At 54.3% G+C, this 15,185-nt stretch overlaps 1 protein-coding gene across 1 annotated transcript in view; it reads left to right on the forward strand.

Moving 5' to 3' along the window:
- WDR11 (WD repeat domain 11) overlaps positions 1-15,185 on the forward strand; it is a 635,868-nt gene that overhangs the window by 142,259 nt on the left and 478,424 nt on the right. The window contains exon 6 of the mRNA XM_086922941.1: positions 3,280-3,445. Within this exon, the coding sequence (XP_086779067.1) occupies positions 3,280-3,445 (166 nt within the window). The remainder of the gene's footprint in view (positions 1-3,279; positions 3,446-15,185) is intronic.

Here is a 15,185-nt window from a genome sequence, read left to right on the forward strand (position 1 = left end):
AGTGACAATAGTCGTTCCACCTGCGGCCACTGCAATGGCGGCGAAGCATATACACTGCTAATTATCAAACGGTCACCCCCAATCTTGCCCTGTATGACAACATATCTACCTTGGGTATCGGCCCACACCTTCTCGTGCGTGTAGGAAACTCGACGATGAATCAAAATGGCAACACCCTTGAGCCCCTTGTGAACCCGGAGTGATAGACTTGATTAAATCCAAACCGTTGTAAACAAAGAGCCTTCGTGCCCAGTAGGTGCGTTTTCTGAAGCAACAGTATATCAGCCCCAGCTCTCTTAACAAATCGCAGAATGGCCCCTCTCTTCACCTTATCCAGCGCACATTCCAACTGACCCCGCACAGGGAACCCGGGGCTACACGTCCTCCTCCCCCAGTGTCAGACATGAGAATAAGTACCCGTACCTCCCACCAGTGCCTCCCCGCCCCAGCGCATCAGAATTGTGACTAACAGACTGCACACATACGCAATCAAAAATGTCCCAGGGTCCCAACTCCCCCACCCCGCCCCACCACCACCCCCAAGCTTCTCCCCCACCCCATACCTCTCAACCATGTAAGTACCTGTCGCGGTCGGAGCAAGGTCTAGTCCCCAACGGGGTAACAAACACCATTTCCTCCAATGGATCCCCCAAAGAAACACCCGCAACTGTCTGGGGGAAAAGGACTCCACCCCAACCCGTCCACGGCTACGTGAGCGGGGGCCAGCCTAAATTACACAGGCCTAACTGAGCGCCTAGACAGTAATGTCCCAAAGTCATTCCTGCAATTGCTGCTCCTCCGGCGACACGCCCTTGTGACGTAGAACTGATCCGGACCTGGATTGACGCCTGGAGCGGGACCTCCTGTTACCAACCCTCTGGCTTCCGGTCCCTCCCCCCTGACCCCCCCCCCCCCTGAGCCGCATCACTGGGAGAGGATTCAGAGTCAATGCCTGGTGGCGTATGCGGACGTATCCGGAAAGTTTCATCAGTCCATTTAAAAACTTCCGGAGAATCGAAAAACACTGTGGGGGACCAATAGATGACCCTCAGCCTGGCGGGGTACAGCAGCGCATACTGGAGTTTAAGATCTCGGAGGCGCGCTTTGGCCGCCAAAAAAGACTGTCACTGCTGTTGCACCATGTGAGTGTAGTCCGGAAAGATAAGGATAGTGGCATTGTCGTGGGTAAGGGAGGACTTGCCTCTGGCCTGTCGCAGGATGGTGTCCCGATCCATATAGTTAAGGAACTTAGCTATGATTGGTCTTGGACAAGCAACTACCGGAGGCTTCTGTGTGAGAGCACGGTGGGCCCTCTCTATAGCAAAGCAACGGGAGAGCACATCAGATGGGAGCCATCCCTCCAGCCACCGTGTCAGAAAGCGTTCCACGCTGTCCCTTTCGCATCCCTCCGGAAATCCTACAAAGCGCAGATTGTTCCACCTGGCAGGCCCTTCCGCATCTTCATCCCTCAGGGCTAGACCCTTTTGCATCTTCTCCATAGCCGCCACCTTCTTCAGAGCCGAGACGTCATCCTCCACCTCCGATATGCGGATCTCCGTTTCAGTGATGCGTGCTACGGCGTTCCGCAGGTCCTGTCGCAGCAAGGTAACATCGGACCCAACAGCCCCAATCTTGGCGTCCAGCATGTCCCGGGATTGCGTGATGGCCGCCAGGAGCACCGCATTGTCAGGCAATTGACTCTGAGCCCGCAGGCCCTGCAACAGCTCCCGCACCGGTATACTTGTCGAGAGTACCTTGTTTAGCACCACCACCTCCTCCTTTATCACAGGTCATCGTGAAGAGGCTCGCTCAACCAGTGTAAGGATGACCAATTCCTGGGGCAGTCGAGTACCACAGCACAGGGACTAGACTGGACGCCTCCCAGCACAGCCAGGCTCTCCTCGCGCACCCCAAGCAGGCCGCAACTATCACCAGGATTGTAGGCCACTGGTAGGGCAACACCACTTCACTGCCGGAAGATGCCGCCCTTCCCACCAGCACCATGGCCCGCACTGACCACGACTCGCCTCTGCGACCCCTCACAATGCCGCTGCGGGGCCACCGCCCTCTAGGGGACACCACCAGAGCCAGATCACACACACAGTCTCAGTATGGTGCCAAAGTCACCACTACTGCCGAAGAGCAACTGTACCGCCGAGAACGCAAGATCCAGGGCCACCATTGCCTCAATAATGCAGTCCAGGGAGGAAGGGGGGGGGAAGGGCACCCCCACCACCAGCTCCCCCACACTAGCGTGAAGCAGACTCACCGCAGCGAGCCCGGACCGGGCGAGCTGACCCCGCCGGCGGCCTTTACGAAGGTATTCTCCAGTGGCCTCCAGGGCGTCACTCCACGTCCGTCCACGCCACCACCAGTAAGCAGGAGGGTGCCCGACGCGGTCCAATGCAGGGAGCATTGTCCGCCGCCGGGTCCACACAGGCCAATCCAGCCGGCAGGTCTCCTCACAGGTAAGTCCCTGTTACGCCACTGTACTCCCCCTGCGGCTCTCTCATATGGGGAAGGAGCATCCACCACAGTATGAAGCTGCCGGGATTCACTGCCGCCGGCGCGGAGTGCAGAAGATGGCCGCGGCCTTCCTCAAGGCCGCCAGGCCCAGGACAGGGTGTTTTCACAGCCGGCAGCTCTGGACCCACCGCAACAGGGGCCTCGAGGCGGTTTCAGGCAGAGCAGCCCACCATCCGTTGCGCCGCACCGCACGACCGCCCCCGATCGAGGCGGAGGAAGCGCCGCACCTCACCGCCACACCAGCTCCTTCACACTGGCCACGGGAACCAGGCCCCCAGCCAGGCGCTCTACGCAAGGCCCCGGCGCCGTCCTCTCCGCCGCTCACCAGGCTGCCTCTCCTCGGGCTGCATCGCCACACTCCGCGGGCCCCCAGCACTATCGGAGGATCGCAGATCTGTTCCTAAGCGCCTCTGATAGCCAGACAGTGTTTGCAGGCGCTCAGGGCAGGATAATCGGAAGAATATGTGAAGGCTGGCCGGAGCGATCCTAAGGCACGACCGCCATCGTTGCGGGCCAAGCCACGCCCCCCCATTTCATTTAACATTTAAAGTCAACTTTTGACATTTTATGTGGGATTTAATCCAATGAGCCAAAACTATTCCAGTATCGTACATAAAAGTTTCAAATGTGAGGTGAACGAATTTTAAACTATGTTTCATAATTGCAAGAATACCTGCTTAAGACCTTGAAATTGGAAAGCATCTTCACCAAATTCACTAGTGCCACAGAGATGTTTGGATTGTTGTTTTGCAGCACAGAGTCTGTCACACTCAATGACTGCCTCCAGCTCTCCTACCTACCCTCCCGGAGAAACCACATGCTGCTCCTGTACCCAAGGGAGATCCTCATCCTGGACCTGGAGGTGAACCAGACGGTTGGCGTGGTCGCGATCGAGAGGACAGGCGTGCCATTCATACAGGTAGCAAAAAGTATTTTTCTTATTCATATGTAACGGGTTTGTGTACCTTGTCAGTCTTTATGTATTCTGTTCACCATGTGCAACAAGTGTCACAGTATCAGAGTGCACAGAGGCCTGACATGCACCCGCTTAGATCACAACAAAGTAACGTGTTCTCTAGTCATGCTGAGCCTTTCAGAACCTCTTAACACAAGGTACCTGCCTGTACAAGGGAATTCAGCATGGTTTGACATTGTAGTTGGTTTTAGTTACTGCTACTAATGTCTGTGTATTAAGTTGTAGTTTCAGGCTTGGTTATTAGACTTGGCTCTGGAGTTAATACTGAAGGAGTAATCAAAATTCCTTAAAGCTCTTCTGGATTTTTTACTCACTCCATTATAGTATATTATAGGATGTAGCGTTTTGCACCTTCTCTTCCTAGGAGACTCGGAGAGATTTCTATCATGCCTCTCTTAATGCCAGTGGATAGGAGTCTGAGGTTGTTATTGAATGGGCCCCACGTCTTACTCAGAAAGAAATGTTCTCACTTAATGTGACTGTGCAGCGCTCTGGTGGTGTTAGATTTTCCTCTACCCAAGATAGAAGTTGAAACTAATTTCTGATGAATACTTCTAACTACAGATTCCTCACCTTTAGAATAATCTTCAGATGCCTGACTAGATCTAAAACCTTTTCAAATCGGTGCTCTCGCTCCCCACGAGGTGACACTTTCTGGTCTGTGTAGGCTATGTTTTACCCAGGCTTCTCTCCACCTCGAAAGTGATGGAGCAGAGGCACATATGAGAGCCACCCTGCACTCTGACGTCCATTCCTTTGTTCCTTTCAGCAGGGCTCTGGAGCTCCGTTCCCACCTATATTTTATTTTCAACAACACCAAAATGAAGTCTGCAATGCAAGAGAACGATCCCCTCCTAAAACTAGAATGTTTAAACTATGTCATAACTGCAGAAAACATATTGGTCACCGACGTACATTAGGTGTGTCTTTGGTGCTTGGAGTCAGCCATAACTCCAAGGTTGTGCGATGAGTGTGTTCTCATGCACCTGAAGGCGATCCAGGACTGAGAAGTTAATTTGTACATCATCGAACACAGGACAAACTCACGTGCCTTGTGTAAGACCTGCTCGCACTCTTGAGCCCTCTCCCACACCAAGTCATCTTGGTGGTCAAAATCCTCTGGTAAGTGAAGGCAAAGTGCGAGCTTAGAAATGTGAAGCAAGACTTGACTCCATCCCGCTGCTTTCTGTCAAAAGAGAAGTGGTGTGGGCCATCGGCGAAGCCCCAGCAGGTAAGGCCTTTAGGAAGGCAATATTGCATATCTTTGGACCTCTTCCAACACTAATTCTGATGCAGACTTCAACCCCTTTCAACTCTGACACCAGAGGAAAATCCAATATCAAGTTTGATCTCCAAACCCTGCCGGAGGTCACGCCCTGTTAGAGTGCACCTGATTGCCATGCTGCTTGAATCTGGTCTTATGCTATACCACTACTGCAGAGGCGCCCTCAGATGCTTCACCATCTTCTTGATTCCGACTCCCATCAGAGCTTGCCACCACGTAACGAAGAGGATGATGATGATGATGGAAGCTTTTATATGCATTTACAGAAGGCCAGTGGAGTTGAATTTGCCTCTTGGGCCCCCACTGGAAGAGAGTGCTTTCTTTGCTGTAATAATTAAATGAGCAACTGAAGTCCTGGACCTACAACTGCTTTCAGTTGAAGTCGAGACCAGTGTTCTAACTCAGGTTTTGCAAGCTTTGCCAGCCACAGTTGAGCCCTAGCTTCCGTTCAATGAAGCTCTTAGGGATACTTTAATGGGCACTTAGTCAAAACTCTGTGATTGTCTGTGAATAGGCTGGTGGCCAGTGCAGGACCCGCATCTGTTGAACCCAGGACCCTAGATTGACTCCAGGGGCTAGTTGACTTGCCTCCTAACTAGAGCCTCAGGGACAGAAGGCTCCAAAAACCTTGAACCCAGAACACAGACTCTGTCATCTGTGAGTCCTTCCCTACCAAATGGTGCCAGCCCAGCCCTAGACCCTTTGAAGTGGGCCTGAAGGTGCTCTGCCAACCCATCTGTGGATCCAGCAGAACTAACGCATCTCCTCTGCTGTGCAGTGCAACTGCGAGCAGAACTGACACATCGCCTCAGCCACTTGGACTTTCCTGGTGCAAGGACTTTGCATCACAGCCTGCAGCCTCATCAGATCCGTCATTGTGCAATCCATTCTAGACACAGATCCTTCCATTGCAATCCTCTTGATGACGGCCGCCTTGATGATGGTGCAGGACTCCATATCTCAATCCCTGCAGCTTCTTCAAAACCGACTCTGTGTAACGCCTCCTCAATGCAGGACTCTACAACTCTTATCAAGCAGGATTTAAGGTACTCTTGTTCAGCGGGTCTAGCTGGATCCTTGCAGTCTGCTCGCGCTCCATTTTGAATGGCCTGAACTTGTCACTTTGTCCCGTTCTAGTGCAACCAGATAACTTCAGTTGGAGCTTTGTGCTTTTTTGCGCTATATTCACTGAAATCTCTAAAATTCTATTTTTTTCAGTTCTACTGATTAGATTTTGGTCTTGATTTATTTATTAAAACGGACGCTATTTTTTTCTAGATTGGTGTGGGATTCTTCTTGTCCTGTGTTTTCACATTATTACTGTTTGAAGTCCAGCATACATGCTTTACACATTGCCTCTAATTTAAGCCTGACTGCTCTGTACCAAGCTACCAAAGGATTGAGCGCAGCTTAATTTGGTGTTTGCTTATGCCTCCCCCTGACAAGGACTGTGGTTCCTGCTTGAAAAGGGTTTCACCCCCTCAATTATTAACTCCATTTCTTACATCTTCAAAGTATGATCCATTCTTGTTTGGAGTTAATTAGAAGGTCCTATTGGTGTGTGAGGGGGGTAAACAGCGCTTACCATGAATCCTTTTCAGCGCATGTAATTACAATGTGCTTGTTACAACGGCCACTTTGTAACAACGCATACCATTACCCCGCAAGTCATAACAACGACTTGCAGAGGGGACAGAATGTGTTGGATTTAAAATCCAACACCTTCCCCACTGATTCACATACTGAAGTTGGAATAGTTAATTATACTATTCCAACATCCAGCACCCCTCCCTCCGCCTAGAGCAAGTCATTGTTACGACTTGCGGGGTAATGGTATGTGTTGGACCCGGCCTCGTGGCGTGGTCCCACTCCACCCGCATGGCGGGTCGCGGACTACCTCGACCCCTGTTCTACGGCCGAGAGCAGCACCATCCACCCTCCACGAGAGCCGCCCCTCCGGGCAGCCCCCAGCTCTCCCCCGTTGGAACTCGACAACCTCTCCTCAACACCCTCAGCTGGTCCGAACCCTATCCCGGACCACCATCTCAGGCTCAGACTCCATCTTGGGCCTTCCACGACCAGGCCTCGTGGCCTCGGCCCGACCCCAGCCGCAGACCCAGCGAAGCCCCGACATCGAGGCACCACGATCCGACCAGGGGGTAAAGAGACCACTTGACGGATCAATGGGGGAAAGAGTTTCGATGGTCCTCCAACCGTCCCCCGACGCCTGGTTATAAAAACGACGACATCCAGCAATGGTTTAAGGCCTACGAGGTAGCCATGACCTCACACCGAGTACCACAAAAAGACTGGGGTGCCGGTTGTGGGGGAGGTTCGTCAATGAGGGGAGAGACGCCCTGCTACAGCTCCCCGACGCCGAGATGACCTCCTACGAACACATGAAAGCTGCCCTCCTCACTTGCTATGGGCTCACACCCGAAATGTACCGGCAGCGATTCCGAGACTGCAAGAGGATCCCCGGTACCACCTGGGTGGAATATGTGAACTTCTATAGTAGAGCCTTAGAGGGGTGGATCAAGGGCAGCCAAGTCACCACCTACGAACAGTTGTTCAACCTCATTGTATGGGAACACCTCTCCAACAACTGTTTCATCGAACTCAAGCAGCATCTCCTCGACAGTAAACTGACCGAGCCACGTAAACTCGCCATCGAAGCTGATCGGTGGGAGAGCACCCGGGTCCCCCGGAACTGGATGGGAGACCAAGGTCGAGCTCACCAGCAATCCCACCATCAGCGAGGAGGAGGAGGAGGACAGGGCCGGGGCAGGGACACCACCACGGTGCCCCCCACCAACACTTCCCCTCCCCTGGCCGGAAGAGGAGCCCCCCCTGCACGGCTGGGGCCCCGCTCAAACATTATCTGCCACAAATGCCAGCGACCCGGTCATTACGCCAATGACCCCAACTGTCCCAGAAACCAACCATCCAACCCCACGGGTCCGCAAAACCGCCAGATCGCCGCCGCCTCCCTGAGGGAGGAGCAGGGGGAAGAAGAAGCAGAAGACTATGAACAAAGCCAGACGGAGTGGGAGCCCGCAGCCATGTCTCTGGTTTGTCTGGGCAAAAGAGACCTGGTCCCCTGGGCCCCGATCCCGGCCAACACCCAGAAGTACAGCCAGTGGGTCACCATTAATGGACAACGGGCCAAAGCCCTCCGCGACACAGGAGCCAGCGTGACGGCCGTCCGTTGCCACCTGGTGACCCCGGATCAAATTTTGCCCAATGTACTGTGCCCAGTACGGTCCGCGGATAATTCTGAGAGCCTATGCCAGATGGCCTGCGTCCCCTTTGAGTGGGGAGGGGTGTCAGGCATGCTGAGAGTGACTGTCCGAGACGATTCCCCCATAGACTGCCTGCTCGGGAACGACCTCAAGAGCTCCCCCTGGGCTGACGTCGAGCGGAGGGAGCACCTGGGGATGCTTGGCCTCCCTGAATGGGTCTGTGCGACAACCCGATCCATGGCCGCCCGAACCATCACCTCCACCGAAGAACCAGAGTGGCCCGAGCCTCCACCGCCCGTCGTCGCCGAAAACACCGACCCTGAACCCGGTCCACCGGGGCCCAACGGTGAAGAAGTTGCCCCGCTCAGCGACCTCCCAGAACTGGCCCAGTGGCGTCAAGAGGGTGGCCCCACTCGAGAACAGTTCCGTCAAGAACAAAAAACGTGTCCCTCCCTCGAGGGGCTCCGACAGCAAGCCGCAGCCCAGAGCACAGGGGATGCCTCGGGGGCCCACTGGGTCTATTGGGACAATGAGCTCCTCTACAGCGAGCAGAAGATTGCCGAGCTGGGGGCCAGCCGGGTGCTGGTAGTCCCCCTCCGATTCAGAGACTTCCTCTTGAACCTGGCACATGATGTGCCCCTCGCCGGGCACCTGGGGCTGGACAACACTTACAGCCGCTTGGTGACCCACTTCTACTGGCCCAAGATGAGGAATGATGTGATCAACCACTGCCGAATTTGCCCCACCTGCCAAGCCTGCGGGAAGAGCGGCGGAAAACTAAAAGTCCCCCTGCAACCTTTTCCAGTCGTCAACACTCCCTTCGAGCGGGTGGGAATCGACATCGTGGGGCCCCTGGAGCCCCGGACATCACAAGGTCACCGGTTCATCCTCGTCCTGGTGGACCATGCCACCCGCTATCCTGAAGCCATACCTCTCCGGACCGTGACAGCTCCCGTGGTGGGCCGGGCCCTGATGGGGATCTTCTCCCGGGTGGGCTTCCCCCGAGAAGTCGTCAGTGATCGGGGCACGAACTTCATCTCCCGATACATGAAGTCCCTATGGCAGCAATGCGGGGTCACGTACAAATTTACGACCCCCTACCACCCCCAAGGGAACGGACTGGTGGAACGCTTCAATCGCACCCTCAAGGGGATGATCATGGGACTAGAAGAGCCCTTACGACGCCAATGGGACGTGTTGCTGCCCTGCCTCCTCTTCGCCTATCGGGAGGTCCCCCAGAAATCCCTGGGATTCAGCCCCTTCGAACTATTGTACGGGCACCCTGTCCGGGGTCCCCTAAGCGTGGTCAAAGAAGGATGGGAGGTGACCACCCAAAATACTCCCCCCGATGTGTACCGGTACCTCCTGACCCTCCGGAACCAGACTTGGCGGTTCCGGGAACTTGCCAAGGCCAACCTCGAAGCCAGTCAAGAAGACATGAAACGTTGGTATGATCAAAACGCCTCGTCCATTGAGTTCGAGCCGGGACAACAGGTCTGGGTCATGTCCCCGGTTGAACCATGTGCCCTCCAGGACAAATGGACCGGGCCCTTCAAGGTGGTGGAGCGCAAGAGCCCCGTCACCTACCTGGTGGACATGGAGTCTTCCAGGAACCCCCTCCGGGTCCTCCACGCCAACCGACTCAAGCCTCACTTTGGCCGCTCAAAACTTAGCCTCCTGATGGCTACCGACAGCGGGGCTGAAGAGGACTCTGAGCCCCTACCAGACCTCCTGAATGCCCTCGAAAAAGACGGCTCCGTGGAAGGAGTCAACCTCTCTTCCACCCTGACCCCAGAACAACGCCGAGATTGAACTATTGAGACAATTTGCCGATCTATTCTCTCTCACTCCCGGGGTCACCCCATGGTGCCTCCACGATGTCGACACCGGGGATAGCCCGCCTGTGCGGCACCGGGCCTACCGAGTTCCCAATCGAGTGCGAGCCTGCATCCAGTCAGAAGTGTCCAAAATGCTGGCTCTGGAGGTGGTCGAGCCCTCCAACAGTCCATGGGCCAGTCCTGTTGTCCTGGTCCCCAAGGCCGCCGCCCCTGGAGTCGCCCCTGAACTCAGGTTTTGTGTGGACTACTGGGGTCTGAACGCCGTCACCCGAACAGACGCTCACCCCATCCCCCGGGCTCGACCACCTGGAGGCGGCCCGGTACCTAAGCACCTTCGACCTAACCGCGGGCTACTGGCAGATCGGGCTCACCCCGGCTGCCCAGGAGAGATCTGCTTTCTCCACCCCCAATGGCCACTACCACTTCAGGGTAATGCCCTTCGGAATGAAAAATGCCCCCGCCACGTTCCAGAGGCTGGTGAATAAGGTGCTGGCGGGGCTCGAGGAGTTCAGACCCGCCTACCTGGACGATATCGCGGTGTACAGCCTCCACTGGGCTGAACACCTCCAACATCTCCGAGAGGTCTTAGACGCCCTCCGACGGGCCGGACTAACAATAAAAGCCAGCAAGTGCCAGATCGGCCAAAGTTCCGTGACCTACCTGGGGCACCAAGTGGGAAGTGACCAGGTGGCCCCCCTACAACCCAAGATCGACGCCATCATGGCCTGGGAGCCCCCGATCACCCAGACAGAGGTCCGAGCCTTCCTGGGGCTCACTGGGTATTACCGGCGCTTCATAAAAGACTATGGCAGTATTGTGGGGCCCCTCACGGAACTCACCTCCAAGAGACAATCCCCAAAGGTACACTGGACACCCGAGTGTCAGACCGCCTTCGAGACCCTCAAGACAGCGATGTGCACCGCCCCCATGCTCCAAGCCCCCAGTTACAGCCGGGAATTCATAGTGCAAACAGATGCCTCCGATCACGGCGTCGGGGCAGTTCTCTCTCAAATCAACACCGAGGGAATTGATCAGCCGGTGGCCTTCATTAGCCGACGCCTGCTGGCCTGAGAACAGCGCAGGAGCACCATTGAGCGGGAGGCCTTCGCCGTGGTGTGGGCCCTCAAGAAACTCCGGCCCTATCTTTTCGGCACCCACTTCCGGTACAAACTGACCACCGACCTCTGCGGTGGCTGATGCAGATGCGAGGGGAGAATCCGAAGCTGTTGCGTTGGTCCATCTCCCTGCAAGGGATGGACTTCACTGTGGAGCATCGCCCAGGCAACGACCACGCCAACGCAGACGGCCTGTCCCGCTTCTTCCGCCTCGGCGAGGAGAATACCCAAGAGGATGGGTGACTCTCCCTGCCTTCAGCTGGGGGGGACGTGTGTTGGACCCGGCCTCGTGGCGTGGTCCCACTCCACCCGCATGGCGGGTCCCGGACTACCTCGACCCCTGTTCCCCGGCCGAGAGCAGCACCATCCACCCTCCACGAGAGCCCCCCCTCCGGGCAGCCCCCAGCTCTCCCCCGTTGGAACTCGACAACCTCTCCTCAACATCCTCGGCTGGTCCGAACCCTATCCCGGACCACCATATCAGGCTCAGACTCCATCTTGGGCCCTCCACGACCAGGCCTCGTGGCCTCGGCCCGACCCCAGCCGCAGACCCAGCGAAGCCCCGACATCGAGGCCCCACGATCCGACCAGGGGGTAAAGAGACCACTTGACGGATCAATGGGGGAAAGAGTTTCGATGGTCCTCCAACCGTCCCCCGACGCCTGGTTTTGATCGCCCCAGCCTCCCTGGGCGCTGGCTCCACCCCCCTGCTGGGTGTCTGGACACGCACATCCCGGCCCCTCCGACCTTCAAGTGCGAGGGTCCGGACATCAAAGGACGCCAGACCTATAACTGGGGCAGCTCCGGAGCAGGTCGGCAGTTGTATCCTGGAGTCGAGAGACACCGAGACGAACTCATCCACGTGGAACCTGTAACCACCTTGGAGCCCTGCTGGCGCTGCCGCGGCTCATCTTCGCCGAACTATCTCTGGAGCCCTGCTGGCGCTGCCGCGGCCCATCTTCGTGAAACCATCTCTGGAGCCCTGCTGGCGCTGCCGCGGCCCATCTTCGTGAAACCATCTCTGGAGCCCTGCTGGCGCTGCCGCGGCCCATCTTCGTGAAACCATCTCTGGAGCCCTGCTGGCGCTGCCACGGCCCACCTTCGTGAAATCATCTCTGGAGCCCTGCTGGCGCTGCCGCGGCCCATACCGACGAACCCCCCAGCTCAAGGATTTAGAGCTGAGCGCAGGGTATTCCTGTACCAGGCTGGTACCAAGACTGTCCCGCTACCCCCTTCCTTCAGAGACTAAGTTTGAGAGGATCCCTGGATCCCGTTTCCAACAGTATGCATGGTTACAACGTGGTTGTTGTAATGACCATGTTGTAATAGCATGAGCAGAAAAGGCATGCGATGTAAGGAAGCATATTCGTGAGGGGGTGCCCATTTTAGCATGTTGCTTGCCTTCTTTCTTTGCTTCTTCACTTCTGTCTAGCATTACCTTCACTCTGAGATGGAAGCGTAATTCGGGCTGCGTTTGGCTGTTTGGGCACGACAATGAGAAAGTAGTTTCAAATTCAGTGCTCTTGTATTCTGTTTTCACTTCAGCGGATGGCTGTTTGCCACTGTCCTTGATGGTCAGGCTTTCCGATGTTCTATTGCCATGTGTTCACTTGGTGTCTTTGCCGTTTTCAGAAATGATGGCTGTTTTCTTATTTTTCTGTGTGGTTTGCAGTCAATCTGGTTTAGTGCAGCTTTCTTTCATCGGGGGTTGCCTGGGTTGCACAGGCTTTACATGCTGTACCGGATGGCTCATTTTCTAACACCTTGCTTACTTTCTTTGAAGTGTGCACGTTTCCTTTCAAGGCTCTTACTTTTGTGTCTGGAGGCTGTGACTGTATTTGGATGACCTCGTTTTTGCTTGGCTCCTTCTTAGGTATTTGGGGTCAGGGACCAGAATCCGTTCCTTCCTCTTCGGTGGCTTACTTTTATTGTTGCTCATGTGTTGGTCCTGCCTGATTATTATCTGCCGGACCCGTTCTTTTACGAAGCCATCACAACCAGCGCCCACGCTTATCTTGCAGACAAGCTCACCATCTATGGTTGTTCTCAGCACACCTGAAGCCAGGACACCCACAGACTGCAGAAAAAGAATGTAAACAACTCAAAACAAAGCAGCAGGCCAGGATCTGTAATTACATCCCTGTAGCCATTGGGGCGTAGGGACGTAGCCCCACTAGGCCTCGTGGCGTGGACGCACCGCGCCTGCAAAGGAGCACTGCAGTTAGTCAGTGACATTGCTGCTGTCACTCACCTCACGCCCGAGTCCCGACACAATATCGGAGTGCGCGGCGCCAGGGGATGGGGCTGGGCTGGGCTGCTGCATCTTGAGTGACAGTCCACACTCAGCTGCAGCAGTAGTGTGCATGTGTATTTTTGAGCTTTGATCAGCCCGCACATGTGCTTACTTCTTCCCCCTTAGAGAGGGACCCAAGGGGTGCTGTTTCATACAACACCCCCAGGGATGCAGCCCCCGGGGTTGAAATGGGCGAATGGTATCTGTGCCCCCCTAGCCAATCCTGGCGCCAGGATTGGTTGGTCCACCGCGCTGCAATCCATTTTGGGTGCCGCGCGTGGGTGGTGGCACACTGCCGCAGCCGCACTTTCTATGGCCAATCACTGTGTGACTTCATGTGAAGCCATGCAGTGATTGGCCATTTCGGGACGCACACTGTCTGTCTGCGTGCTCGCTCCCTAGTCTGTCTGGACACACACCTGTGCCTGCTGCTCGTCGTCGCTCGTGGTCGTGGTGGACTTCACTTGCAGTTGGACTCGTGTGTAGTGAGTCACAAGTCACTCACGTCACTCACTACACTAGTCAGTGTAGACTCTGTAGAAGAGAGTTTCGAAATCCACCATTCCTGCTGCGAAAAAAATTAAAAGTAAGAGTCTCGCTCTCTCTCGTGTGTTTGTTAGTAGTGGCCGGCTCGGCGCGTTAATAAGGGATTGTGTGTCACAGGCTTGAAGCGACCACCCATGGGTTGCATAATCTTCAGATTTTAGCAAACAAAAATGATTTCTAACTCAAACGAGTCAAAAGTTACTAGTAAAACGCAACAATGCGTTGTCACACATTGAGAGGCTGTTTGCAAAGGCTGGCCACTATTTGACCTATTCGCATGGCAGACATTATGTCAATACAGCACTGCCATGCAAATCCACCCAGTATACATTTCACCCCACTATATAGCTCACCAACGTTTCTGGCAAGAAGTCGCGCCCTATACATTTGAGAATAACTAATATGAGATAAATTGGAACAGAATGAAGATAAACTTTTCTTTCCACGTGAAACAGTTTTTTTGAGTGTTTCCAAATTTCAATGAAAACTTGGGAAAATGTTCTGTAAAATATTGAGTAAAAAATACATTTCACCAAATACGGTAAAAGAACGATTATGGCACAGGAACCAGGTCTGTTTACGCGCCACTGTAATCCACTGATATTCAAAACACAATGGTAAAAAAATGGTGCCTCTTGATAAATCTCAGGCCTGAATAAAATACGGCTTTGGTCAAGGTTACATTTGTCATGAAGCCGGTAACTGAACACAAAAGACATGGGTTTGAAACGCCTCCGTTCATGGCCAAAGAACAACGAGCTGCTGCCATGCAAAATCCTTCTCCTCTGTTTGAACTGACGTGTTTTCGTCAATGTTATATACTGTGCTTTTCAGGTCCTCGATATGAATCCGGAGAATAGTTTATGAACCAGCGCATGGTGTATCCTGCAAAGGCAGCACCTGAATGCTACAGAATGCGTAATGTCCTTCAGATGAATGTACGCACATGGAAGGACCGTCCAATGTTTGTCAAAGAAAATAACATTTTTCTCGAAACTTTAAAGCCGTAAACGGTTACTTATGTTAGTGAGTCACAACTCGAAGTCTTTCAGAAATTGCACCTGAGGTCAAGTTTGGAACAAATGTATGTGCCTGTGAGACTTGTATGGTGCAATTTTGTTGTAGCTAGTCTCCCAAAGGGATGTTACCATTTCACAAGTCAGGACTGATTAGGACAGGAAACATGCAGTATGCCAATCATTTTACGCCTCACCAATTTCAAATGTCACCAGCCGCCCCTGGGAGTGCCTCAGCCCTGCCCCGCTTTTTAAAGAGTTGAAGACTTACCTCTTTCAAGAACATTGCACAAAGCACATTAACAGTCCACAACCCAGCTACCACTGGTTGGCTTTGTGCTGGACTTC

This window comes from Lissotriton vulgaris, chromosome 5, assembly GCF_964263255.1.
Source record: "Lissotriton vulgaris chromosome 5, aLisVul1.2, whole genome shotgun sequence".
In the NCBI taxonomy this organism is placed as follows: Eukaryota; Metazoa; Chordata; class Amphibia; order Caudata; family Salamandridae; genus Lissotriton; species Lissotriton vulgaris.